At 36.1% G+C, this 27739-nt stretch overlaps 2 protein-coding genes and 1 non-coding gene across 14 annotated transcripts; all 3 read left to right on the top strand.

Moving 5' to 3' along the window:
• The first annotated feature begins 1830 nt into the window (after positions 1–1830).
• Positions 1831–1986, top strand: LOC147286341 (5.8S ribosomal RNA). Its single transcript, XR_015122213.1, has one exon. It is a non-coding gene; the product is annotated as a 5.8S ribosomal RNA (ribosomal RNA).
• An 815-nt stretch (positions 1987–2801) lies between these two features.
• On the top strand, positions 2802–15237 carry LOC147286340 (vacuolar sorting protein 3-like). Of its 6 annotated transcripts, XR_015121945.1 has the most exons (15): positions 2802–3903; positions 4427–4702; positions 6829–7025; positions 7241–7382; positions 8183–8455; positions 8601–8673; positions 9366–9414; positions 10785–11073; positions 11322–11377; positions 11746–11814; positions 12016–12127; positions 13336–13425; positions 13680–13850; positions 14420–14705; positions 14808–15237. XR_015121945.1 is itself a non-coding variant. In XM_086241925.1 (14 exons), the coding sequence occupies exons 1-14, from the start codon at positions 2806–2808 to the stop codon at positions 14510–14512; spliced, it is 2988 nt and encodes a 995-aa protein (XP_086098051.1). In that variant the 5' UTR covers positions 2802–2805; the 3' UTR covers positions 14513–15237. The 6 variants fall into 6 exon arrangements, 2 of the variants coding, with proteins under 2 accessions (XP_086098051.1, XP_086098052.1); XM_086241925.1 differs by having other exon boundaries at positions 14420–15237; XR_015121946.1 differs by lacking the exons at positions 13680–13850; positions 14420–14705; positions 14808–15237 and having other exon boundaries at positions 11746–11818; positions 13336–13369.
• A 7966-nt stretch (positions 15238–23203) lies between these two features.
• Positions 23204–27253, top strand: LOC147286339 (putative disease resistance protein RGA1). Of its 7 annotated transcripts, none has more exons than XM_086239814.1 (4): positions 23204–26236; positions 26382–26419; positions 26651–26742; positions 26876–27253. In XM_086239814.1, the coding sequence occupies exon 1, from the start codon at positions 23282–23284 to the stop codon at positions 26198–26200; it is 2919 nt and encodes a 972-aa protein (XP_086095940.1). In that variant the 5' UTR covers positions 23204–23281; the 3' UTR covers positions 26201–26236; positions 26382–26419; positions 26651–26742; positions 26876–27253. The 7 variants fall into 7 exon arrangements, with proteins under 7 accessions (XP_086095940.1, XP_086095943.1, XP_086095939.1 ...); XM_086239817.1 differs by having other exon boundaries at positions 26375–26419; positions 26656–26742; XM_086239813.1 differs by having other exon boundaries at positions 26375–26419.
• The last annotated feature ends 486 nt before the right edge of the window (positions 27254–27739 follow it).

Below are 27739 nucleotides of genomic sequence, written 5' to 3'. Positions count from 1 at the left end.
CGGCGGCCGATCAAAGAGAGAGGGAAATTGGGAAGGGAGGAGAGAGGAGAGAGAATAGAGAGAGTTGGGGGATTGCGGCTGGTTTGGGAGAAGAGGAAAGAAATTCTAAAGTTTAGGTTTTCATACTAAAACCCTATTGTATGAAAAGACCAAATTGCCCCTTATAACTTCGAACGTCCCTAATTTCACCATCGTAAGTCTGATTCGGGTTCCGTTGACGTCTACACGATCGTAGGCTCGAACTCTACCTATCTAGACTATAATTAAATTATAAATCCTAATGAAATTTATTGTTCCTCAATAATTCACTTAAATCCGTAAAATTCAAAATAAACCCTATTAAATACCATATACCCTAAACATAATTAATACCCTATCCTAGATCCTATATATATACCCTATACTAGTATCTCTATATATACCCTATATCACATCCTAGCTAGTAATGGTGTAGAAACAGCCAATAATAATTTGATTAGTTTTGGGGTTTGGCCAGATTGGGGTTTGGGTAATTGGGGGTTTATAAATATACATATATATATATATGAGAACATCTCTGATCGGAACCGTCTATGTTTTAGGAAATCATTCAAATATCATCTATACAAAAAATTATCCAAATCGAAAATTGTTTAGTCATTTGATTAGTATTAACAATATTGAAATCTAATTGATGAATTGTGTTTGCATGTTGACATAGTTTAGATGAACAAATAATTACTGATTTGACTAATTTTTTGCGATGATAATCCTTAAGGAGAGACCTAAAAAATGAATGGTTTCGATCATTGAAATACAATAGAGAATGGATTCCACAAAGAATCTATTAAGTATTCTTATACTTAATAGTGGGTTTATAAATATATATATATATGAGAACATCTTATCTCGGGCATACCATTCAATGATCGGAACCGTCTATGTTTTAGGAAATCATTCAAAGATTATCCATGCAAAAAATCATCTAAATCGGAAATTGTTTAGCCATTTGATTAGGAGTAACAATATTTAAAGATATTTGTTTGTTAGCATAGTTTATATGAGCAAACAATTACCGATTTGACTAATTTTTTGCAATGATGATCCTTAACGAGGGACCTAAAAAATGAACGGTTTCGATCATTGATATACAATGGAGAATGAATCCCACAAAGAATCACTTAAGTATTTTACTTATAAGGGTAAATTGTGGGTTAACATAAATGTTTTATTATAGTTGTATATAATTTTAAAAGTTTAGTATTTATGGTATTATTAATATTATTTAATAACTTAATAAACATATTAATGTATTGGAGTATGACTAATATTTATTAGAATAAACAAACGAAACACCTATTAAATATGTTATGATTCACAAAATGGACAACTAAACTAGTCAGCTCAGTTGGTTGAGAAGAGAAGTTTGTTGTTTGAGGTCTCCTATTCAATTACATCTTAGCCAATGGCATACTTTTTTTTTTTTGTATTAATTTTCGGTATTTTTTTTCGAAATTTTCGATAAAAATCGATTCGGTATATTTTGGCTATGAATTTCGGTAATTGGTTGGTATACCAACTTTTTTCGGTATTTACCAAAACCAAACCAACTTTTTCCGTATTTTTTTAGTTTCGGATTTTCGATTTTCGGCGAAGAAAAATCAATTTACCAAACCAACAAATTTCGGTCGGTAATCGATCGGTTCGGTAAATACCAAACCAATGGACAACCCTAATTCAAACCGAATTATCCATATTCCCTTCCCAGGTTTTAGCCTACCATGGTTTGGTGATGTTTTGAGAAAAAATCTCAAACCGACCATCGTTTCGTTGTCTTCAATATGTCAAAACGACTCTCGGCAACGGATATCTCGGCTCTCGCATCGATGAAGATCGTAGCGAAATCCGATACTTGGTGTGAATTGCAGAATCCCGTGAATCATCGAGTCTTTGAACGCAAGTTGCGCCCGAAGCCATTAGGCCGAGGGCACGCCTGCCTGGGCATCATACAACGTTGTCCCCCCCACCACCAACTCCCTCGAGGGCGTTCAGGGGGACGGATGGTGGCCTCCCGTGCGCACCGTCGCGTGGCTGGCATAAAACCAGGTCCTCAGCAGCGAGCGCCACGATAATCGGTGGTTGTCAAACCTCGGTACCCTGTCGTGCGCGCCCGTCGCACGTCTTGGACCCGCTGATCCCCTCGCGTCGCTCCGGCGTCGCTTTCGACGCGACCCCAGGTCAGGCGGGGTTACCCGCTGAATTTAAGCATATCAATAAGCGGAGGAAAAGAAACTTACAAGGATTCCCCTAGTAACGGCGAGCGAACCGGGAACAACCCAGCTTGAGAATCGGACGCCCCCGGCGTTCGAATTGTAGTCTGGAGAAGCGTTCCCAGCGGTGGACCGGGCCCAAATCCCCTGGAAGGGGGCGCCTGAGAGGGTGAGAGCCCCATTGTGCTCGAAGGACAGCTAAATCGATTTACCAAACCAACAAATTTTGGTCGGTAATTGATCGGTTCGATAAATACCAAACCAATGGATAGCCCTAATTCAGACCGAATTATCCATATTATCTTCCCAGGTTTTAGCCTACCATGGTTTGGTGATTGTTTGAGAAAAAATCTCAAACCGACCATAGCGGTTTGGTTTCAACTTTAGCCTAAAACCGAATCAAATCAGACCATGCCCACCCATATGGGTACAAGTAGAGTAAATAAATGAAACAAATGGGGTCTAATTGAAATTAAACCAAACCTAAGAGGTCCGCGTGAAATTGACCCTATATTCTATGATGCTCAGCTTCAAACATCTTTGATACCGGGCTTTCATGGCCAAGCCCGAAGCTAGAGCTCGCACCGTTCTTGAACCACTCTCATACTTCAACCTTTCTGACCACTCTCGTGCACCAGTTCGATCCCTCGCCATCTCCTCCGTCTCCGATTCTCAGTGTCTAATCTATGTCGGGACTCAGTTCGGAACCCTATATTTGTTCTCTGCAAACCCCAGCAACAACATGTTGCTTCTGCGAAGTGTTTTGGTTGGCAATTCCTCAGTGGACTCTATACAGGTGTTTGGTGAGATTGGGAAGCTTTTGGTGCTTTTGGATGGGTTTTTGTTCTTGGTTGATGCGCTACTGTTACAGTCCGTGAAGAAATTGAGTTTCCTGAGAGGTATTTCTGTCATCACGAAGAGGGTGCAAAGTAGTGAATCAAAGTGTTCGAATTTGTCTGAAGGAGTTGGAAAATCGTCGTCGTCGGAGTATACGAGCACGAGTCAGCGGTTTTTGAAGAAGTTGGGAGGTGGGATCAGAGCAAATGGCTTGAAAATGAAGGAATCAGTGCAGAACCGTGTAGGTAATCATGTTTTTTCTGTTGTGATCGGTAAAAAATTGATATTGGTAGAGTTTGTTTTGAGTAATGGAGTAGGTAAAAGTGACCAAGATATGGATGATGGGTCTTTTGTAATTCTGAAAGAAATTCTGTCTATTGATGGGGTTATGACCATGGTATGGCTTAATGATTCAATATTTGTGAGCACACTTAATGGGTATAGTTTGTTTTCGTGTGTTACGGGACAAAGCGGTGTAATTTTTTCTTTACCAGATGTTTCTGCTCCCCCACGGCTTAAATTGCTGTGTAAAGAATGGAATGTGCTTTTGTTGGTGGACAATGTTGGCATTATAGTTAATGAACATGGGCAGCCGGTTGGTGGGAGCTTGGTGTTCCGTCGTGATCCAGATTCTATCGGGGAGATATCTTCATATGTGGTTGTTGCGAGGGAGGGAAAGATGGAATTGTACCATAAGAAAACAGGCAGCTGTATTCAAATGGTCACTTTTGGTGGTGAAGGGGTTGGAGGGCCTTGCATTGTTGCAGATGAGGAAGATGGAAGTGGGAAACTTATTGTTGTTGCAATGCCCACCAAGGTATGAATAAATATTGATCCAAGCATGTCATTTATACTTTTTTCAGCTTTGGTAAATAATTAATAATTTTTTCTTAAATGTTTTATCGAAAATCGTAATTTCCATTTAAAGGAAGACATAAAAAGTCCTGTAAGTTTTAATTGTCTAGTCTGTTTCTTGGAAATCTTTCTCTTGAATTTGATTAGACATAAACACCGTTATTAAAATTAATTTATTGTATATGTATTTGGTTAGACAAGAGTGTTTTGTCTGTTCTATGATTGCAGATAATATAATTCTTAACACAAAAATCTTTCAGAATGTCTGACTTGAAACATGTGTTCATAGGTTTTAGATGAGCTCATAAACTTTTTGCTTTCCTTTGAACTTGGTTTCCACTGCAGTGCTAGTCTGTTTGAGAATTGAGTGTTAATCTTTGAGAGGTGACGGTGACACATATGCTTTTTTCTGAATTCTTAGTTGAATATTCACAGCTTTTATTTTTTATTTTTTATATTGTCGTTTTCATGTATCAAAATTCTAGGTTATTTGCTATCGGAAATTACCTTCTGAAGAACAAATTAAAGATCTGTTGAGAAAAAAGAACTTCAAGGAAGCCATCTCCCTAGTAGAGGAGCTTGAGTGTGATGGCGAATTATCAAAAGATATGCTCTCGTTTGTTCATGCGCAAGTTGGTTTTCTCTTACTCTTTGACTTGCATTTTGAGGAAGCAGTGGATCACTTTTTGCAGTCTGAGACAATGCAGCCTTCTGAAATATTTCCATTTATAATGAGAGATCCAAATCGATGGTCACTACTGGTATGGTTTTTTTTTTTTGCTCATGTATTTGACTTACACATATTGGTTTCTTATGCTCATATGTTGAGGCTTATTTTTGTCGTGCTTGATATTATACCTATATCTGAAATTTTTATGCTTTCTACATGTGTCTTATTCTTGTGCTCATGTAGGCCCTGTTTGTTTGGCTGTAATGCTACAATTGGAATAGGAATTGTACTCCATTCCCTGACAATCTTGTAATGTAATGAAATTTAACTTTCCAATCTAATGTTTGGAACAATTTAGTAATTAAAAACATGAAATGATTTGTAATGGAGTAGAGAATAGCACTTTTCCAATTTTATCCTTTTCTTTTAACTTATCAAATTTCAGAGAGAGAGAGAGAGACTTCCTGGTTCAGATCAGTTCAAGGAATTTCAAGATAAAAATAATTTTTTATATGGACAATTATATCTTTTTCTTAACCACCCCTCTTTATATCCCCTTGTGTTGATGATGAACCCAGAAATCCCTTTGTCAATTGGCTGTTTCCAGAAGTAAAAGGATCTCGTCCACCTCTGTCAATTGCTTCGAATACATTGATGCCGACTTATCAATTAATTAAGCTGTTTTCTCCAAGTTGCGAGAGATAAGGAAAGTTGAGAAATTCTTATCAGCTTCATTAATTGATAACTTGTTGTTGAAGATTGATCATTGGGGCTGAAGATTGACATAGATCCTACGAGGGTGCTGCTGTGTGTATGAGCAGACTGAGTTGACTGACTCTTGACTGTAGTGGGTGATGTTCGAGAGTTTCTGCAGAACAGAAAGAAGAACAACCATGGTGGTGGAAGAGGAGGAAGTGATTTAGAAAAAAAACAAAAAAACTCTTATTATCAATTTTTCTTCTTTCATGGAGGAGGGATGAGGTGGGGCGGGAGGAGCCATGGCAGATTTGCCATGGTACAGAACAATGGAGGAGGGCGGGAGGAGTGAGTTATTTTATGTTTTCAGTTTTTTAGTACAGTCATATAATGAGAGGGCATTTGTTGTAATTTTACATTCCAGCTAGTGTAGGAATAGAAATACCACCCCCCTTCTGGTATTTCTATTCCATCTGTTTAAAGGAATTGTTTACGGTCAATAGTGGTCAATTACTTGCTTTTTTTTTTTTTTTTTACAGACTAACCAAACATCATTTTTTAATGAAGTGGAAACTAATTCCCATTCCCTGATCCGGATTACTGCCAAACAAACAGGGCCGTACTGTTAAGTTGGCAATGGGATTCTTTGGGATCTTTCTTTGTGTAACTTAGGTTTTTCTTTATTATTTTTACAAACTTGTAATTTCCTATATATATCTTTCGGGTTTTTAAGAAGACAATAGAAGACCTCTTTGACTGTTTCTGCTCACTTTGAAAAAAACTATGTGCTTTTTGAAAGTGCTATATTATGTCTGACATGATATATGTGTTGGGGAGGGGAGAGCACAAAACCTTAATTGATGCAGTATTTCTTATAAGTTTGTTTAGCTTCCTACTATGTTTTACCTTGAATCTATATAATAATATTTTTGGATATTGTGCTTTTCTACATGTGTCTTATTCTTGTGCTCATGTACTGTTAAGTTGGCGATGAGATTCTTTGGGATCTTACTTTTGTGCAACTTAGGTTTTTCTTTATTATTTTTTCAAATTTGTAAGTCCCTATATTTATCTTTCTGGTCTTTAAGAAGACAAGAGAAGACCTCTTTGACTGTTTTTGCTCACTTTGAAAAAACCTATGTGCTTTTTGAAAGTGCTAGATTATGTCTGACATGATATATGTGTTGGGGAGGGGAGAGCACAAAACCTTAATTGATGCAGTACTTCTTATATGTTTGTTTAGCTTCCTGTTATGTTTTACCTTATGATGATAATAATATTTTAGGATATTGTGCTTTTTTAGTAGTTAGTGAAAATAAACATTAAAACGAAAATGCTATCTCAAACAGATTTGAATGTAAACTTGCATGTTTGCAATTCGTGCCTGTACTTCATGCATTTGCGTGGATATTTTATAGCACAAATATATGGAGTTTCTATTATTGGCTAGCTGCACCCTTGTGTTACTGCTACTGAGCCCTCTGAATTCTGTAATAATAGCTTTTGAACTTGTGTTTTTAGGTTCCTAGAAACCGCTATTGGGGTTTGCATCCTCCCCCTGCACCTCTGGAAGATGTTGTAGATGACGGGCTGATGGCGATCCAAAGAGCAATCTTTCTTAGGAAAGCAGGTGTAGAAACTGTGGTAGATGATGCATTTCTCCTTAATCCTCCAAGTAGAGATGATTTGTTGCAGTCTGCCATCAAGTCAATTACTAGGTGTTTATATTTCATCTGATTTTTGTTAAATGTTTTTCTTTTAACTTCTATTGCGTTATTTAGAGGGGTAGGGGTGGAAATGAGATTATCTAGCTTTCAAATTGTTGGAATACTAGAGTTTGAATTATTATAACTTGGTTTTATTTATTGGTAGTCACATGATTATAAGTGTCACTGACTGCCTCCTCCCCCCCCAAAACACATATTTGTTACAGGTATATGGAGGTTTCTCGTGAGAAAGAGTTGACTCCATCGGTGAGGGAAGGAGTTGACACACTATTAATGTACCTCTACAGAGCTTTAAATAATGTCTATGACATGGAGAAGCTGGTATCATCTGATAATTCTTGTGTTGTGGTATGCTTTCTTATTTCTTATTTTTAATTTTTCTGCATTGCTACCTCCTCTGATACATTCTTTACTAGATTTGTGATTGCAATTTTTTGCAAAATGCGACATCTTGCTTCCATCCTGAAGTATTTCTACTTCTGAGCTATTCCTCAGAAAATCTGATCTACTACAGAAAAAACACAAAAGTTAGAGAAAAGTGGAGATGTTACTAGTCTTCAGAAAAAATTTGAACTTACTGAGAATACAAATTATTACTAAAATCATAAACAAAACAAGTAGTGCTGTCATTGCAGACTCAGTTTATCCAGTTGATTTCATCCACTCTAGAATATCTACTTTTTTCATTTTTTCCAGAATATAAATCAGACAAAATGAAGTAGTGATAGTTAAGTTAAGAACATGAGATAGATGGAGTGTTAGTGTAGTTGAAAGAATAATTAAGATTAAGTCAACAGAGATTTGCTCTAATACTGGACCATATTAAACCTTCATTGTCATATGAATGGGGGGCCTGGGTTGAAAACTTGAAACCCCGCCTGTATTGAATTTCTAAAAGACAGTTTTGGGATTTTAACAAACAAACTAGAAAGGACACCATGTGAGAATGTCCTGGATTCGGACTTTAGAGACATTGCATTTTGTTTGGTTTTAGAATCAAGAGCAACATACTGTATAGGTCTCAAGACAATGCACTGTGAGGATGTTGGTAAACTGTGGAATCTTGGTATTCCAGTGCATTGTTAAACAGAGACCATTGTCTGGAGCCTGCTTGAATGATGACTGTCTAACTTGCATGGGCGGTGCAGGAGGAGTTGGAAACTTTATTAAATGAATCAGGGCATTTACGAACACTTGCCTTCCTATATGCAAGTAAAGGAATGAGCTCAAAGGCTCTTGCTATCTGGCGCATCTTGGCAAGAAATTATTCATCTGGCCTCTGGAAAGACCCTGCTTTGGAGAGTGGCTCACAGGATGGTAGTACAAATGCTATCTCTGGTAAGGAGACTGCTGCAGCTGAGGCATCAAAAATTCTTGAGGAGTCATCTGATCCAGAGTTGGTTCTGCAACATCTTGGATGGGTATGTGTTAATTTTTCTGCAGAGTTGTTTCTACATTATCTTGGATGGTCTGTGTTCTTTTTTAGAAGTATTGCGATTTTGGAGAAAGCTGAATGTTATGCTTCACAAGTCTGATATTTAATCAGGAGCTGGTTGGTCTTGTTAGATTGCAAATATCAACCAGGTCTTTGCAGTTCAGGTTTTAACTTCAGAGAAAAGAGCCAATCAGCTTCCACCAGGTGGGATTCTTCATGTCCTAGTAAATTAAAGTTCTAATGTTGACTTTCTTTGATCATATGCCTCTGTCTTCATAGTTGAGCAAACTTGAAGTTGCTACTATAAGATTGGGTTTTCATTGAAAAATATTCTTGATGCTTTGCCAACTTTTATTTTCTTATGGGTCTGTGATGTCCTAGGTGCAAGGGCGTAGCTATGGGTTGGCTACCCGTACTACAGCCCACCCAATCTCAACAGAAAGTAGTGTATTTTAGGTATAACTTGGAAACAAACAGTGGTACAGCCCACTCAACCCAGAAAAAAAATATACAAAAAAACATTTTCCACTATTCCAGCCCACTTTAAATTTTTGGGCTGGCTCTGCCACTGCCCAAGTGTTATGGTCCAATTTATGGTGTTTCACACTTTACTGCATGTGTTGCCTGCTATTTTCAAACCCAATATATGATAGGATACAGTAGTTGTATGGATAAACTAAATATATGATTTCTAAGAAGTGAGCATCAAAACTATAATCATATTGTTGTTATCTCAGCCTTTTGTATTAACTTGTTGTTTTGCGGTAATGACCATCTATATGACATTGTGGCTAACAAATGGTTATTGATTAAGCATTAAACTGTTTTACTCTATTTGAGTAATATACTTTTGTGGTCAATCCTTAAATTTAATTTATTTTTTTAATTTACTGCAGATGAAGTTATTGCAGCTATTGATCCAAAGAAGGTGGAAATTTTTCAAAGGTATGTTCATTACATGTACAGCAGTACAACTGTGCGTGTGTGTGCAGGTGCGTGAGTGAGTTTTGAGAAAGTTTCAAAATCATATATATTAGGGGTTGGGGATTTGAGGTCATTGTACTGTTCATTTAATACCTCCTGCACCATATAAGGTTGAGCATCCTTCTACATGGGAGAGGGAGAGGGAGAGGGGAAGGGGATGGACAGGGCGGAGGGGGGGGGGGGGGGGGGGGGTGGGGGTGGGGGTGGGTGGTTATATTTTATTTGGAAATCTATCTATTTTGGTAGAGGACAAATTTGATAATCAATTTAATGCTGAATGTTATATAGGCTAGACTACTGACCTTGCAAAATTGTGAAGATACAGGTTTTCTTTTAATGCTGTAGGCAGACATGAATTACATACTGTATTTAAACACAAACACAGACATAGAGACAGACAGACAAGCACGCATACACACACAAATTAGTATTTTTGTTCCTCAGTGTTGTTTACATAACATTGAATTGAATGGGTCTGGTAGTCGTGTGTTGCTTTCTAATTGGCATTTCAAACTGGGAGTCTTCACCCTGTTCAAGCTCAAAATTAATAAATCCTACATCTTTCGGTTCTCTTTTTTCAGTCATTATATATTTAAAATTGTTCTTTTATTTCTTCTACAGATGATTTCTTTTTTGTTTTTGAAAAGTATGCAATATTGTTAATGTTTGTATTTGCAATATTGTTTTTTTAATTTTTAATTTTATTTTATTTTTTATCATTTCTTACTATGATATATTGGGGCACTCATCCTTATAAAAGATATGTATAAAAATAAAATTAGAAAAAGGGTATCCATTCCAGTATCTACTTCAAAACTGTGCCTTATGTACAGAACTGGTCAAATATGAAATAATAAATTTTAAAGCTGGGTTGGTCTGTGAGAGTTTGATTATCCTGATCCATTCAAACTGTAAATGGGTTCAAGTTGACTGTCTTGATCTTTTTTCAATAAGAAGTCAACTGTCTTGACCTGCTTATGACTACTGGGTTAAGAATGAGTAATCTTAACCAAACATGATAGAGTTATTAAATTTGGTTTGATATTTCTTTGAGTTGTACAATTTGTAAGAGTACAAAGTGGAGTCACATAATTACCATTCTATTGCACATGTAAGGAAATTATGATAAACTTCTGTGCGATATTTTGATAAAATGCTGTTCTTTAATTTTACTGTTCCGGTGGTGTCTTTTTTTAATCAAATGCATTCACCATATTCATATTTTCCTTAATTTCCTTTTTCTTGCTTCTACTTATTACTTGTCCAAAAAAATATGTTCTTCCTTGTGTGATGTGGCCTTCACTGCATAAGTAAGCTCCTTTATCTGACAGGTACCTCCAGTGGTTGATTGAAGACCAAGATTCTAATGACACTCAATTTCACACATTATATGCTCTCTCACTTGCCAATTCAGCAATTGAAGTCTTTGAATCAGAAATTGCCTCCCAGAATCTTGGTCCTGTAAGGATAGTGGAGACAAGCATTTCTGATCATAGCACTAGTTTGATCTTTGAAAGTCCTGTTCGGGAAAGACTGCAGATATTTTTACAGTCTTCAGTCTTGTATGATCCAGAGGAGGTTCTTGACTTAATTGAAGGATCAGAATTGTGGTCAGAGAAGGTCTGTCATAACTCTTTATGGACCCTGTATTGAATTCTTCATTTTGAACCTCGGCTATCAGAATATGCTGATTATGTACTCTGAGGCTCTGGACATGTTAACTACCGAGCATTTTCTTATTTAACTTTTTATTTGTTTTCTATAGCTGTTGTGTCAGTCATGGATGACATTGATACCTTTGAAGTGCCAAAATGATTTATCTTGCTTGTTTGATACTGCTAGTCTTTGATTCTGGTTTTATTCAATAGGCTATTCTTTACAAAAAACTAGGGCAAGAGGCGTTGGTGCTCCAAATTTTAGCCTTGTAAGTTTCATATTTCTAAAATATTCACAAGTTATAATATATTATTTGTCATTTCATGTGGGCATCATTCTAGATTACTTCTGCACAAGTTGAGACTTGAGGGTTTTCATGATGTTTGCATGTCAGTGTGCACCATCCTTTGTTAAGAAAAATGATAGTATGTGTTATCTTGATAATAGTATTTCTTTTGTGCATTCCTTAAATTTCTACATCTAACATCTTTGTAAAGTAAGAAAAATTGTGTTTTTATTTTGGAAAAGAAAGGAACTTTTATTAAATCCAAACTTAAATCTAATTATTATTTTTTATAGATGAAAACCAAGTTTGTGCAACAGGGTATTTAAATTGATATATGATGGCCTTTTTAGGAAGCTGGAAGACAGTGAAGCTGCTGAGCAATATTGTGCTGAGATTGGCAGACCAGATGTCTATATGCAGTTGGTTCTCTCTCTCTCTCTCTCTCTCTCCCTCTCTCTCTCTCCCTCTCTCTCTCTCTCTGTGTGTGTGTCTCTCTCTCCACTTGTGCATGTACAAGCACACAAAAACTCCTAGAAACACAAGAAAGCACATGCATGTGAAGTATGCCTGTAATGTATTTAAAATTGCTTCGGCTTTTCTTTTTGATTGTGCTGTCTCAGGTTACTTGATATGTATTTGGATCCACAAGATGGTAAGGAGCCTATGTTTAAAGCTGCTGTTCGCCTACTCCACAATCATGGGGAATCATTGGATCCTTTGCAAGTTTTAGAGGTATCAGACTCTCTTTCTCTCTCTCTCTCTCTCTCTCTCTGATTTTATTTGGAGGGAGGCAGAGAATAATGTAAGTTTTGTGTGTATGCACCAAAACACACTTTTGTTTTGTTGTTCTTTAAAGGTAGAGTTCCATTGTGAGGACTCTGCTGGATATTTTAAAACTCATGCATTTTTGGAGTTGGTGTTGAGGGGGGAGTGTTGAGAGTCAACACCGACTTTAATTTCTGTCATGCAGAAAGCTGGATTAGTGAGAAATTTTTCTTTTGTATTTGTTGCCATTTAGGTGCTTTGCTGGAATTAAAACTCAACGTGTTAACTTACAGAATTCAAATGGTAGAGAGTGACAAAAAGTAACTAAAGTTCTTGAGCATTACACCAAGTGTTGATGCATCACACATCAGGCAAGGATGGCTGCTCAAGTTTTAAAATATTTTCATTCATAAAATATCATTAGATCACTTGTATGGTACTAAATTTTTTAGTCAACCAACTTAGAAAGGAAGTGGCATTTGGTTTAAAAGTTTGGGCCACTCAAGACCACAAGATTACCACTAATTAGATCTGTACTTTAAAAACTTAAATTGCCCCCTGACCAGCTGAAAAGACACCTGGTTCTGTGTTTAACTTTACTTTTTAGCATTCTAAGAATCTTAAGTCTAGTTTTGAAGTTGCTGTTGTCTCAGTTAGATCAATATTACATAGATTTCTTTCAGTTTTCTTCTTTTGATGGCCAATAGACCTCTACCATTGATGAAGTGAAATTCTTGATGTGAACTGCAGCTTTCCCACTAGGCTTGAACTTCAGGAAATTAATCTGGAAGCATGCTTTTATGAACAAAAATGAATATAAAAATGTGACTGTAAACTTACATACAAGAGCATATTTGCGCCACACATGTAGTTTATCCTATATTAGAGGATTACTTAATTTACTCAAGGATATTCTTTTCTTATCAAAAAAATTTGTCCTTCTAGATGCTCATCTTACATTATGTGTTTTGTCTGTGGCACTTAGGCACTTCTTGTGCTGTAGTACTGAATATGTGGTTGCTTTCTCTCATAGTACGTTTTGAACCTATGACCCTACCAAATCCATCCTTTACCACTAGAGCTGAGTTTACAGTTGTGAATTTGTTTCATTAGACTTCTTGTTGGGAAATTTAAGAGTTTTATGTTCATTGCAAAAATTCTGGTTGATGTTGCAGAGATTGTCCCCAGATATGCCCCTGCAACTTGCCTCTAAGACTATTTTAAGAATGTTCAGAGCTCGACTTCATCATCATCGTCAAGGACGGGTAAGTGTTTCTCTTGTGCTTGAGATTTTTGTCATTACACCATAAGATCAATCATGAAAGAATCTTACGGACATTTGCTTCTTTTTTGGGTCTTTGGCAGTGTTTTCCTCCATTTTATATGAATTTAATTATTGTAATTGCAGGGAAAACTTCATCTAGATATCTGTTTTTACTAAATCAGTCTTTTGCATTTAGCCTCTTCCTGTTTTGATGTTTTTCACCCCATATTGAGCCATACATTAATTAATTTTCAGATTGTGCATAATCTGTCCCGTGCTTTAGACACGGATGCAAGGTTAGCAAGATTGGAGGAACGATCAAGGCATGTGCAGATCAATGATGAAAGCCTTTGTGATTCTTGTCAGGCACGCCTTGGAACTAAGCTTTTTGCGATGTACCCAGATGACACCATAGTGTGTTACAAGGTTGGTAATGTTAACCTTTTGTCATTTTATGAGGATGATCTTTTTGGATCTCAATAGACCCACCTTTCATAACTTAATTTCTAAAGCCTTCACCAAAAAGCCCTAATCACCCTTGCCCCTCTCTCTCTCAATTATATGTTTTCCTTGGTTATACGTTTCCAGTAAAAAATGGTTTTGTACTGTTATTAAGATATCTCATTTACATGGGACAGAAAAAAAAAGATGTCTCATTCACTGTTGAGACACAGGAAAACACTTGCACTTGTTGGCGTAAGAACCATTGTTTTGATTATTAAAGGATTCATTTCTTTCCTCTGCCTTGGTAGTGAATGGGGTGTACTTATAAAATATTATAAAAATATTTACACCAGTTCATTATGTATTGAACCAAGGAAAATAAAGGCAAACCAGTCCAGTTACCTACATGCAATAAGATCATTAAAAGAGTTCTGCAACTTTCCAGTATTCAATATTCTGCTTTAATTAAGCACATCTAATTGTAATGGCTATCCATTAATCTTCATAGCTAGTGCTAAAACTGTTCTAAATTTACATCCTTTCTTGTGCAGTGTTTTCGCCGTCAGGGTGAGTCTACTTCAGTCACTGGTTGCAATTTTAAGCAAGATATCCTAGTGAAACCAGGTTGGCTTGTGACCCGGTAATCCAGAAAAGGATGATGTGATAATGAAAATTGAAGAATTGAGGCTGGGCTATCTATAAGTATATATGTTTTTTGGCTCTTCATTGAGGCTCCGGATCAAGAACTTTCAGGTTTTTGACAAATCTTAAGGTCATCTCAAGTGTATTGCTGGAGCTAAGGAGATAAAGATTCTGTCATCTTTATGTTAGACCCAGGTCACAGCTTTGTAGTGTATTCTTTCATAAAGGAAGCTCCATAGAGCAAGTCATTGTGATCTTTATGCAGTATATCTGTATATATGTTTCTTTCTTGTGCAGTTCTTTCACCATCAGCAAGCCGACTTTTGTAATAGGCAAAATTTGAAGCACAATGTCTTGGTTACCAGGTTCGTTTATGATCCAATCATGATCTAGAGAAACATGTAGTTTAGAACTTTGAGGTCCAGCTAGCCAAATTGGAGCTAAGGTGCCAAAGCTTACAGCTCAGGATCAGTAAGAATACTTGAATTCTGATGAGTTGAGGTAAAATGACCAAATGTCTGTCATATACTGTATAATTTGAGGTATTTGGATTCTGCATTGCTCAGTCATGCAGATACACACTGAATATTTTCTTCTTCTGTATACTTCTGTCGTCTGATCAGGTGGTTCTCATCCGCCATAGGTTATAAACAGTGTTGTTACATTCAAGATATTTTTACAGATTTTTGTAACAAGACCTTATGTATGTATGCGATGTTGTTACCAATGTTCCTACTTTATAGTTTATTATTTGACAATGGAACTGGTAATATAGATGATGGGATGTGGCTCTCTTAACTTGTTTATATTGAATAGTTTTTTATTAGAAAAGAAACTTGTTTATATTGAAGACAAAAGAAAAAAAAAATTTATTTACATTGAAGTAGCAAAAAAGGAAGAAAATAGCACTAGTAATGGCTTCTTTTCTTCGAATAATAGGGATCTAAGGATTCTTGCATTTGAAGATTAGAAGGAGCGAGAGGCAAAAAAAAAGTTGTTGATTTCTATAGCAGTTTGGATTTTTGTTTTGTTTTTGCTTTAAGTTAACTGAAAAGCACACAAAACTGGCAGGTGATGAGAGAACTTCTCTTATTAACAGATGGATTTTGTAGTAGGATACATAGAGAGAAAACTGAAGAAACTCAAGACCAAGTAATCATTGGGTCTGGACTCTGAAGAAGATGAAGAGAGGAAGAGTATGGACTCTGGAGAACATGAAACGGTTAACGTGGACTGATGTTTAATGTTTTTTTGTTTTTTAATCTTCTGTTAAGTAGAAGGACTTGTCAAAAAAACAAGATACGAGACATAAGGGGACAGAGGTTTAAGGGAAAGCAGATCTTCTCTCGGTCCATTTACTATTGGAAGTTTGAATCTCTGTTCCCATATTAATAAATAAAAAACTCAATCAAGCATTGCTCAATACATTTTTTTCATAATTTTAATTTAGTCAAAATGGAAAAAGAAAAAATTTAATTTAGTCAAAATGGAAAAAGATAAATTATAATAGATGAATAAACATACACTATTATGCAAATTTTATATCATGTTTGTGTTTGACTACTACACAGCAAATCGATTTAGGATTTAGCCATATGTCATATGCTGCAGAATCAAAATTATAAACTGTAAACCCCATTTCAAAATCCTAAACCCTAAACCAAATAAAGTGCAACGTCGTAATCTTACTTCCATAAATAATTAAAATATAAAATGGGCAAATTAGTATATTCCTACGCACTAAAATACATGACATGAGCAAGTAAATTGAGTTTAATGACTATAATGAAATAAAACCGTTAATTCCAAGATATTAACAACCCAAAAAGTTACCAAAACCATCCAAGGCCACAAACTTAACTTTCAGGTAACCTTTTAAAAAGTCCAAGATACAAGTGCCAGCCAAAAGACAAAACTCAACACAGCAAATATAAAAAATTTCAACCGTCCTCAAAGTTTTAATTGAATGATCAATAGACTTAATGACAAATAAAAAATTGTATTTTAATTGGTTAGAGTGAAAGGACCAAGCAAGGCCTACATGCTGTGCAATCCAAAGACTAAGAAGTTCACGATAAGTGGTGAAGTTCGATTTGATGAAAATTCTCTTTTTGATGAAGAAAGGAATGGTACAATAGAGTTGACTATTTTGGAAGCTAAAGGTGATGGTTCTTACCAAGAGTACTCCTCCCTCTCCTAGATCCGCATCAAGTGATGATGACCTTATTATGCGGATTTGAATTGGGTTAGAATTAACTATTGAGAATAATTAATTAAATTTTAAATTAGATTTGCACTTGTTTTTATAATTAATATTTTGGATCTGACCAATGCAAAGCCCAAACAAGTTGAATTGTATGTAAAACCCAAAATCACAAATATTAAATATATTTATATTTATATTTTAGAAATATTAATTTAAGTTTCATATCATTTGTTCTCGCTCACTCTCTTGACTAAGTTGTTACTCTATTCTTCACTCTTATAATTCCATTCTCACAAAAATTTGTGGTTCAAAGATTGAAAAGTTACATCAATAAACATTATATCCCAATGACTTTTTGGTTTTAATCTTAAGGCAGAACTCAGAAAAACTACTAAAAAATAATCTGTTTTAGACATAAATTTTTCTTTTATTTCCATGACATCCTTGCTTATTTTAGACAAAGCTTTTTAAGCTTTTGTGACGTGGTACATATGGTCCAAAATGCTTGTCTTTTCAAATAGTGGTAGCTATGTGCTTAGCAAAACAAAAGGTGGTGAAAGTCTTGCTTGCCGATAGTAGCTGCTTTACGTATGGTCCTGCTCTTCTATTATTGCTGAAGAAGTGCATAAATTCTCTGCTTTATTGGTGAAAATGCTCTATTATTACTAAAGTTTGAGCAACTTAAGATTCTTTCTTAAAATGACTATGGCTCCATCATGTTCTCAATATTGTGAAGTTCGTCATCAGTGAGATTATTTCAAAAATAATTGGGCTTTAAAATAGTGCCCTTTGCAGAAAATTTGCGATGACACAAGTGTGCGCTACCTGCTTAAATTTCCTTCCATTTCATAATTTGTAGGTGGTGTCTATCATTTTTTCTTATAACAAAAACTAAGTTTTTTTTTTGTGGCCATGACAAAATCTAAGTTATTAAGGCTTTTGGAGCATTTCCTGTATTTGTGTTGCAAGACCTTTAGTATAAGCAATTGTTGGGACCCCTCCCAAAAGTGGATATATATATATATATATATAAAGAGCAAATTATACGTAGGTACCTCAAGTATACACCTTATTTTAAGTTAGTATCTCAAATTCTAAAAGTTGTTCGCCAGTACCTCAACTCTCATTTTGTAACAACTACATACCTCCGTCAAGTTTTTTGTCTGAGAAGCCGTTAACTGCCTATGTGGCATACTGACATGGCTTTAAAAAATGCCACAGAGACAAAAAAAATAACAAAAAATAAAATAAACTTTTAAAAATAAAATAATTATTATAAAAAACAAAAAATAAAATAAAATACTCAATAATTAAATTTAAAAACCAAAAGAACAAAAAAAAAAAAAAAAAAACAGCCCCCACCTGCACTTATTAGATCTCCCCCTAAATCTCAACTACCAGTAAAGAAAAACCCAAAAAATTGTTCTTTTTCTTCTTCTCCCAACTCGTAGAAAAAAAATTCTTCTTTTTTCTTCTTCTTCTCCTTTCTTCTTCCACCCTCACCTACAGAAAAAAAAAAAAAAAAATGAAGCCAAGCACACCTACTATCCGCAGCACCCACGACCCCCACCCCACCCTCAACACAACCCACCCAAGCTAAGCCCATCCCCTTATGCCCCCAGTCACCCATCTTCCCTCCCTTAACCTCATTTTCTCATCTCGATCTAATGGTGTGGTCGCGCGAGATCCTCCCATCTCCCAGCGCTGCTCCTCCACCCAGACGAGAACAAGTAAGCCTTCGCCGAGCACAGGTTCAAGCTCGTCACCGACGCCTGGGCCTTGCTCTCCGACCCGGCCAAGAATCTGCTCATCAAATTCGAACAAGCTCTCCGACCCGCTCCAGACCACTGTGGCCTACCGGTTATTCGAGGTTCGCCGGATCTACGAATTCTTGTCGTAGATCGAAGCCGAGACCCCAAAGTCGGCGATCTTGACGAAGCTGTTGTCATCTACAACTGTCTACCAACTCTCAAAAAGTAAATCATTCTCAACCACACACATGACAACAAAGCTTGGGAACAAAGTAAAAGGCTGATTATAAAAAGGAAGATACAAGGCAATTGGAAAAACAACAATCAACCCCCAAAAACTCACGAAAATGTGAAATTCTCAGCAACCTTTCTGCTTCAAATCAGCCCAGCCGCTTTTATTTCTCAAATCTCTTTTTATTTTCATTATTCTAACCTTTCAAGCTCCTTTTATTTGTTTTTCCTTATATTTATGTAATTTCCTTGTATTTTGGCTATTTCAAGAACATCTTTTGTTCCTTGAATTTATTTTAGTGCTATTTTTCATTAAGCTCTTTTTTAATTTCATGTTGCCATTTCTTTGACATTTTGGTTGTTCATTTTCAAAGTCCTAGGCTATCTAGGCAAAAAAAGAACCTAGATAGGTTTTCCGATCCTTTTCCTTACCGCAGAATCGATTGTTAGAAGTTAGATATTTACTTTGGCTCTTTACATTTTATTTTGGCCGAAAGACGTTTTTGGTTCCTATACTATGACTGAGTCACACTTTGGTCCCTGTCATTTCAATTTGTTTTTTTTAAGGATCGTATTTCTATTAGTGTTGCAATTAGGTCTAATCCATCAAAATTGAGACGGAAAATGTGGACGTGGCACCATCTGATTGGCTTTGAAGTAGACAATTTTGACTGTTTGGACCTGATTGTGACATTAATGGAACCACGGTCCTTGAAAAATGCAAATTGAAATAAAAGGGACCAAAGTGCGACTCAACCATTGTACATGGACCAAAAACGTCTTTTGACCTTTTACTTTTATATTTTCATATTTAATATTAACTTTTCCTAATCGTCTATTCCCAGCCGATTAATGGCACGCCCGCAAGCATTCCAAAGGTCGGAAATGATGCCGTCACCTAGGACGAGGCGTGTTGTGGTTGATCTCAGTCATCCACGTGACCAAGGTAATTTTCAGTCCTCGATCAACAACAATGTAATGTGGTGATTAAAGGTTTTGTTTGAAGTTAGAAAGGTTTGGAGTTGATTAGAGTTGAATGAAATATGAATTAATGTGGGTAGTCAGACCCAAGACCCTTTTCTAATGCTGCTGGGGAAATGCAAAACCTCACACTTCTCAGCTTGTTCTAATTTGAAATCTCTACTATTGTGTGCATGTGGAATGTGATAAACAGAAGAGACTTCTGATAGCTGGTGAGGGTGCCATTTATAAAGGCGCATAAGTGACTTGCTTTTTCAATTGTAGTTGTCGTACTAGGAGTTCTTCAAATTCTTCTTTTGTTTTAAATCTCAACTTTACCGAAAGTTAATTAGTTCTCGCTCGTGCCAAATCCTTGTTGGATTCGTCACTCACTCCTAGTAGCTTGCTTTACTTAGCGCTTGCGGTTTAAATTTAATCCATGTTTTATTGTCTTCATAAAATAAAAAATAAAAAAATAAAGATAAACTGTAGGGCAAATATATAGCTGTCTAATTCTATGTGCTAGCTGTAAATCTAATTTTTTCTAATATAATTGGGATGTATGAACTTGTCAAACTGACAGGCTGTTTTGTTGTTCAAGAAAGTGTTATTGTTTCTTTATGATTTGATGAACAATGCTTCCCTCAGTCCCTGGTTGGAGGAGCTCATCCAACCCCATCTCACAAGAGCATGTCTTTTTTGGTCTTTTCATTGTAAATAAAAAAATAAAAAATTAATTCATAAATTGAATGAAAAAAACAAAAAACACATGCTCTTGTGAGATGGGGTTGGATGAGCTCCTCCAACTAGGGACTGAGGGAAGCATCGTTCAATTTTGATGGCTGGCCACACTTTACACCCTTTTTCTCTTTAATGATTTTTAATTGAGAAATTTTATTCAATAACCCTTTTAATTACCCCTTAAACTATTTTAACCCCCCAGTCCCAAAACTTACAATAATAACATTTTTACATTTTTTTAAACCAAAAACCCCTCTATATATGAAAATGTCAACCAAAAATTCGACAAGTTGATGCACCTTCTTCCTGTAGTAGCCATGGAGAGCGACCTCCATCACCAGCCAATGACCTATCATCTCCTCTCTTTATCTCTCACTCCTTCTCTCCCAACCCAAATTTGAAAAAAAAAAATTGAAAACCCAGATCTGGGTGTTTTCTCTAATTGGGTTGAGAGAGAGAGAGAGAGAGAGAGAGAGACACACACACACATAGATGAGACGTCGGTGGGGGAGGTGGAGGATGATGGTGGGTTGAATCAGGTGGAATGCGCAGTTGCAGAGGATGAGAAAAAGATGGTCGCCACATGGTCACTACATGTTCGCCAAATGCCACCATGTGTCGACCACAAATTCCACAAATTCGACGATGTGCTATACACCACCATGTTTCTAGGTTCTCTCTCGTTTCTGTGTACATACCAATACCGACACACGAGAGTCAAAACTTATTTAATATCTATATGACTATCAGAGCATGTTAATGGGTTTATCACATTGAATTCATCATAATGGAACATTAACTCACAAACCCAATAAATAAAATATGGAAAAAAGAACAAAATTGCAAAAACCCAACATCGAAAGCTTGAGTCTTGAGCCGATAGTTGCTGACAAAGAAAATCATAATTAGAGTCCAAATGAAGCAGACCCAGATCCAATCTAATGCAGAAAAATTAGAGATAAAATGTAAGTTCTTCCAAATCCTCTGTGGCATTAGATCTGAATTGAAATTTTAGATCAGATTCTCGAAATTAGAGATGGAGGTGGCAGCAGATCTTGGGTTGTTGCACATTTTAAGCTTTTGATTTTAATCATCCCCCAATTTCCCAACAAATTTGAGAGAGAATGGAGAAGAAAGAGAGAAAATGGTGGGATGAGAGAGAAGAGAAGAAAAAGAGAATATATAGAGGTGAGGAGGGGTTTGGTTGGCGGGGCTGCTGGCGTGGGGAGAGGAGGGGAGAGAGAAGAAGAGAAGGCACTGCGGGAGGCGAGCTGGCTGGTTGGCTGGTGGTGACGCCACTGGTGGTGTAGAGAGAATGAGATACAGAAGAATGAAGGAGAAAGAGAGAAAGTGAGGAAGTGAGAAAAAAAAAATCTAAATTTTGGTATGTATATGAGGGTATAATTGTCCTTTCACACTAAAAAGGGTCATAAAAGTAAGTTTTAGAGAGAGGGGGTCAAAAAAGTTTAGTTGGTATTTAAAAGAGTTATTGAATAAAATTTCTCTTTTTAATTTGCATGTAAATGATTAAGGGATCCCTGACATTGTTGTCGCTATAGGGCCAATTGGAGGATTAAGGCTAGTCAGGAAAATTGTGGAAGACTGCTTTTATAGTAAAGTTCCTGCCGAAGCATTATTAGTGAGCTTAATTTATATATATGACGAAAATGAAGCATAATGTACAACATTAGACATACATAAAATTAATATAGAGATTTATATGGTGAGCCATTGATTTTGTATATTAGAAAATCAATAATTTGAAGAAAGCAAGCCATACAAAAGTAGGGTTTAATTACAACAATATGGTCATTGTTAAATTCACTAAACTATGTGTGGAACATGGTGCTTTTCTTTCTCAAGGTTTTCAGCATCCAATAATGGAGATGCTTAAGCAAAGATATGCAGATGTCCCACCAAAGAAAGAAAAGCATCAAGAAAACTTCTTATAGTTTTGTTATTATAAAACTAGGTAGTCCTCTTATGTTATAGCTTATTAGAAAACAAAAGGCCACATGTGGACTTAAATTTCACTATAGGTAATCAGGAAATAGTATTCCATAAAATAAATAATATTTTGAATAAGGGGTTGTTGGGAGGATGCTTCGACACTAAACAACATGAAAAAGAATATAATTAATATTAAAAAAGCCCATTGTAGACTTTACCATATACTAAAAACACACATTTATATATCCAGTCCACCTTTTAATCGAAAGTTCAAACAATCTTGAAATTACCAGTCCACATATACATTCATGCTAGTGACTTACAAGTTACAAATACAATATATTACAATCATTTTTTTAAGGTTTTCTTTTCCTGGCAAAAAAAAAAAAGGTTTTATTTTTTTTGAGCTTGTGGGTATAAATTTCTTCTAATGGTATATAATACTCCACAAGTAAATGTACAAAAAAACCATGTCAATGACTATTTTTTGGATGTAATCGATCCCCAATGACTGAGTTGATTGCTTTTTCTTTGGAGTGTCAATCTGTTTTGTGTATATCAACCGTCAATCATTTTCCCTTATCAATTATTGATTGAAAAGAATATTGAGGGATTAAAGTGCAAAAGAAGAAGGAAGGAATGAAAAAAAAAAGTGATAATTAAGGAATAAAATGAAAAGAAAAAAAGAAGGAACAAGTAAGGAATGCATTCTATTCTTGTTGATCGCTAAGAGTGCATTAGTTATGATGCCGAAATTGCAATTGAAGCAAATAATATTCTTCAACCTTATCACTATAAAACTGGTTGGGGAGAATAACTCTAGTACTGCAAACCAACACTACTTTCTTCTTTTTCCAAATATTGTGTGATCATTTGCATTTCATATCGCTCCTTTTTCTTTTCCCACTATCAATTCATTTCGAACGTTAACAATGGCTGAAGCGTTCATTTCCCTAATAGTACAACAGTTGGGTTCGATCATTGGTCAACAGGTTGAACAAAAGGTGAAACTAGTCGTGGATGTTAAGAAAGAAGTTGCAAAGCTCACTAGCAATTTCATAGCTATTGAAGCTGTGCTCCAGAATGCAGAGGAGAGGCAAGTGAAGGAGGCTGACGTGAGATATTGGCTGGATAATTTGAAGGAAGTATCCTACGAGATGGACGACGTGTTGGATGAGTGGAACACTGAAATCCTGAAACAACGTATTCAGAGAGAAGAGAAAGAAGCTGGAAATGCTCATGTTGCTAAAAAGAAGCAGGTATGTTTCTGCATTCCTGCCCATTGGGTTTATTTTGGCCAAGTCAGTAGTCAAGTAATTCTTCGTTATGACATTGGTCATAAGATAAAGGAACTAAATGAAAGGTTATCTTTGATTGCTATTGAAAGACAAAATTATAACTTTCAATACACAAAAAGAGGTAGTGAACAACTTGAACGACCAAAAAGCACTTCTTTTGTCGATACGACATTTGGTCGAGTAGACGAAAAGGAAATATTAGTAAGCAAATTGTTGAGTGAGAGTAGTCAAGGAAGTACAGCCCCCCTTGTCATCCCTATCGTAGGGATGGGAGGAATTGGCAAGACAACTCTTGCCCAATTGGCCTATCATGATGAGAAGGTGAAAGCCCAATTTGACACTAGAATATGGGTTTGTGTCTCAGACCCATTTGATGAGATCAAGATTGCAAAAGCAATCATTGAAAGTCTCGATAAATATGATAGTATTCTAAATTCAAATGAGTTTGAATCTTTATTGAAATGTATTGATGAAAACATTAAGGGAAAGAAGTTCCTCCTTGTCTTGGATGATGTGTGGGCCGAAGACAATAATGAGTGGGATAAGTTAAAGCTACCTTTGCAAAGTGGTGCTATAGGTAGTAGGATAGTGGTGACAACACGAAAAGATGAGGTAGCTAGGATGATGGGTGCAGCTACTCATAGTATCCGTTTGACGGGGTTGAGTGATCAAAATTGTAGGTCATTATTCTATCACATTGCATTTGGTGATAGGGTAGGAGATGAGTCCAAAGTGTTTGAAGATATTGGTGAAGAACTTGTAAAAAAGTGTAAGGGCATGCCTCTTGTTGCGAAGACATTAGGTGGTCTCATGCGCTATAAGAGAACAAGGAGAGAATGGCTAGATGTTTTGAATAGTAAAATATGGAAGTTAGATGTGGTTCAGAAACAAGTATTCCAACCATTGTTACTAAGTTATTATGATTTGGTTCCAACGGTCAAACGTTGTCTTTTATATTGTGTAATTTTTCCAAAAGATTATGTGATTGAGAAAGACAATTTGATTGAACTGTGGATGTCACAAAATTTTCTTAATTCAAATGGAAACAAAGAGAAGGAAATAGTAGGTCAAATGTATTTTGATAACTTGTCAATGCGGTCTTTCTTCCAAGATTTTAAGAAAGATGAGAATGATGGAATAACTATAAGGTGCAAAATGCATGATATTGTGCATGACTTTCTACAATTTCTGACCAAGAATGAATGCCTTAGTATGGAGTTTAAGGGTGGCTATGAGAGTATGGAGTTGGCGGGTGATAAGGTTCGTCATTTTTCCTTAATGTTTGCACCCGAGGGTCCACTTGCTGTTTCTTTTCAGAATTGCAAAAGTTTGCGGACTCTCGCAACTTTTAATTCAAAAATTACTAGTTTTGGCCCAGAGTTGTTTTTACAATTGAAATGTATTAGGACGTTGAATCTGAGTGACAACTCCATCCAAGAAGTTCCAGAGGAGGTTGGTGAGTTGGTGCACTTGAGGTATCTAGATTTATCTAATAACACAGGTTTGAAGAAGTTACCTGACACTGTGTGTAATTTATTCAATCTGCAAACTTTGCGACTTATTAATTGCGGTGAACTGGAAACCTTACCTGAGGCCATGGGAAAGCTGATTAACTTAAAGCATCTTCATGTTGCTGAAACTTATGGATTGAAGTTGCCAAAAGGGATTGGGAGGTTAACAAGTCTGCGAACGCTAGATGAGCTTTATATTGATGGTGATGAGGACAAGGAAGCATTCAACTTAAGTGATCTGAGAAACATGGACCAGCTTCAGGGGCGTCTTTCTTTAATTTTGAGGAATGTGAAAGATGCGAGTGATGCTGAGAAAGCACAATTGGTGAATAAGAAACACCTTCTCTCTTTGGAACTATGGTATTGGTTTTCTAGAAGAGAAGAGCAGACTGGCATCCATGAAAAAATACTGAATGCCTTACAACCAAATCCAAATTTGGAATGTTTAGATATCGTTGTATACAGTGGCACCACACTGTCTCCCAATTGGATGATGTCTTTAAACAATTTGACAAGGCTTTGGATCCGTGGGGGCTCTTGTGAAGTTGTGACTCTTTTGGGGAAATTGGTGTCCCTTGAATGGCTGAGAATTGAGTTTATGTATAATGTGAGAAAGGTGGGATTTGGGTTGTCAAGAATAGAATTAGAAAGCAGGGCATCATCGTCGTCACTTGTTTTATTCCCAAATTTGAAAAGACTTGTATTCTTCTTCATGCCGCGTTGGGAAGAGTGGGAAGTAATGGCAGGTGGGCAGGAGGAGGATTCTCAAATTACAATAATGCCATGCCTTTCTTCCTTAGAAATGTACGACTGCTCTCGCCTACAAACACTGCCAGAGTTTCTACGGAAGACACCACTGCAGAATTTGAGCATCAATTTTTGTTCAGTGTTTCTAAAACGAGGTTGCCAGAAAGGCAGAGAAAAGGAGTGGCCCAAGATTTCTCACATCCCAAACATCATAATCGATTTGAAGACTGTTCAAAAAGACGGAGTTTGGATCCAGCAAGACGACGAAGCCAAGGAGAATGCAGAGTTTAGCTGAACTCGTCCCAGCAATCTCATCCTCCTCTTCTTTCTGGTAATTAATTAAATAATTAAGCTCTTATATTAATTTATGTATTTATTCATTCTATCATCGATCAAACTTGTTTTGTTTTTTGTTTTCCCTCTGCATATTTTATGTGTAAATTAGCTGAATTTCCTTTCTGTGGAGGAGATTGGAGTTGTCAAGCTGATGAATGAGATGCTGTGTAATATGTCGGTAAGCTCAATACCTCTCTGTATATATTAACTTGAACTACTTATTGCCATAATTAAGACTGGCTACCATTAATTAATTGCATCTTCTAATTGCTGCAATCCAGTCAAGTAACATGTATAGAGGCCAATTTCCTCATTTAATTCTCAAAACATGAATTTAACTCTAGCTAGCTGTAGAATTAGGAGTAAATTCTTGAGATTAATTTGAGAAACGCATTCGATATATATGCAGTGCAGGAAGATTTTCATTTATCAACAAGTGAACTGATTGATGCACCATTAATTTGACCGAGTGATGTTGAAGCTCTTACCTAAACTTTATAGGTAACTTAATTAATTATATGTCATCACTATCTCTAGTAATGCCTATATATTTATGTAATATATATGTTTAATGGTTTGAAATTGCACTTGCTAGCTAGTTTATTGTCAATTAATTCTAGATTTGTTACTACAGGCTACAGCCATGGGTTTGACATCATGGGATTTTCTTATCTCAGCGGCCCAAGATTTTCATGGCATGGATCAAGTGACCCCAAAGTCTCATTTGAATTCGATCATCATCAACTTATTTCAAGATTTTCTTGTCATATGTTGACCTCTGCACTGTAGTATGAGTCGTATGCCCAATTGAACTCTCTGTCTTGTGTTAACTCCATCTGTACATAAACTCTAATTATTAGCACCCTCCAGGATTTCAACATTTCTCTTGTATTTTACCCTCCAGCCCCGCACAAGGAGTATTAATTTAATGTGTTTCTTATTGCTGATAAGAGGAAATATGTACTTGCACATTCACATATATTAATTTGTACATATAATTTCAGTAGTATATAAATTTCATGCTACATATTTGGGTCAGAATCATTTTTTGATGATCTTAATTTTTATGTATCTGCATGCGGTATATACTTTTCTCGTTAAAAGGTACACTACTTGATTTAATTTTTGAATCCCCTAAGAGTTTTAGGAGGTGCAAATCTAGTTTCATATCCAAATCTGTAATGAATATAATTTTAATTACGAATTTTCCAGATGATAGAGAATCCCCTGCTGCATGGATTAACTGGTTTGTATCACATACCTAGTGAGTTAGGGGCGCCAAAATCTTTTTAATAATTTAATGTATATTTCATTTTCAGAGAGGTTCATTGAATTCCTAAACAATTCGTTACTAAAGTCTTCATATTTAGTAATCATCATATCTTAGTGGAAGTGATCACTTTACTTTGTTTACCTCTATTAGTTTTTATCCCTGTTTTAACGAAACTCCAATTAAACTTTGCTATAAAGCTATAATGAAGATTAAACTGAAAGTTTG

This window comes from Dryas octopetala, chromosome 4, assembly GCF_963921425.1.
Source record: "Dryas octopetala chromosome 4, drDryOcto1.1, whole genome shotgun sequence".
Classification (NCBI taxonomy): Eukaryota; Viridiplantae; Streptophyta; class Magnoliopsida; order Rosales; family Rosaceae; genus Dryas; species Dryas octopetala.
This window is presented reverse-complemented; position numbering and strand designations above follow the sequence as displayed.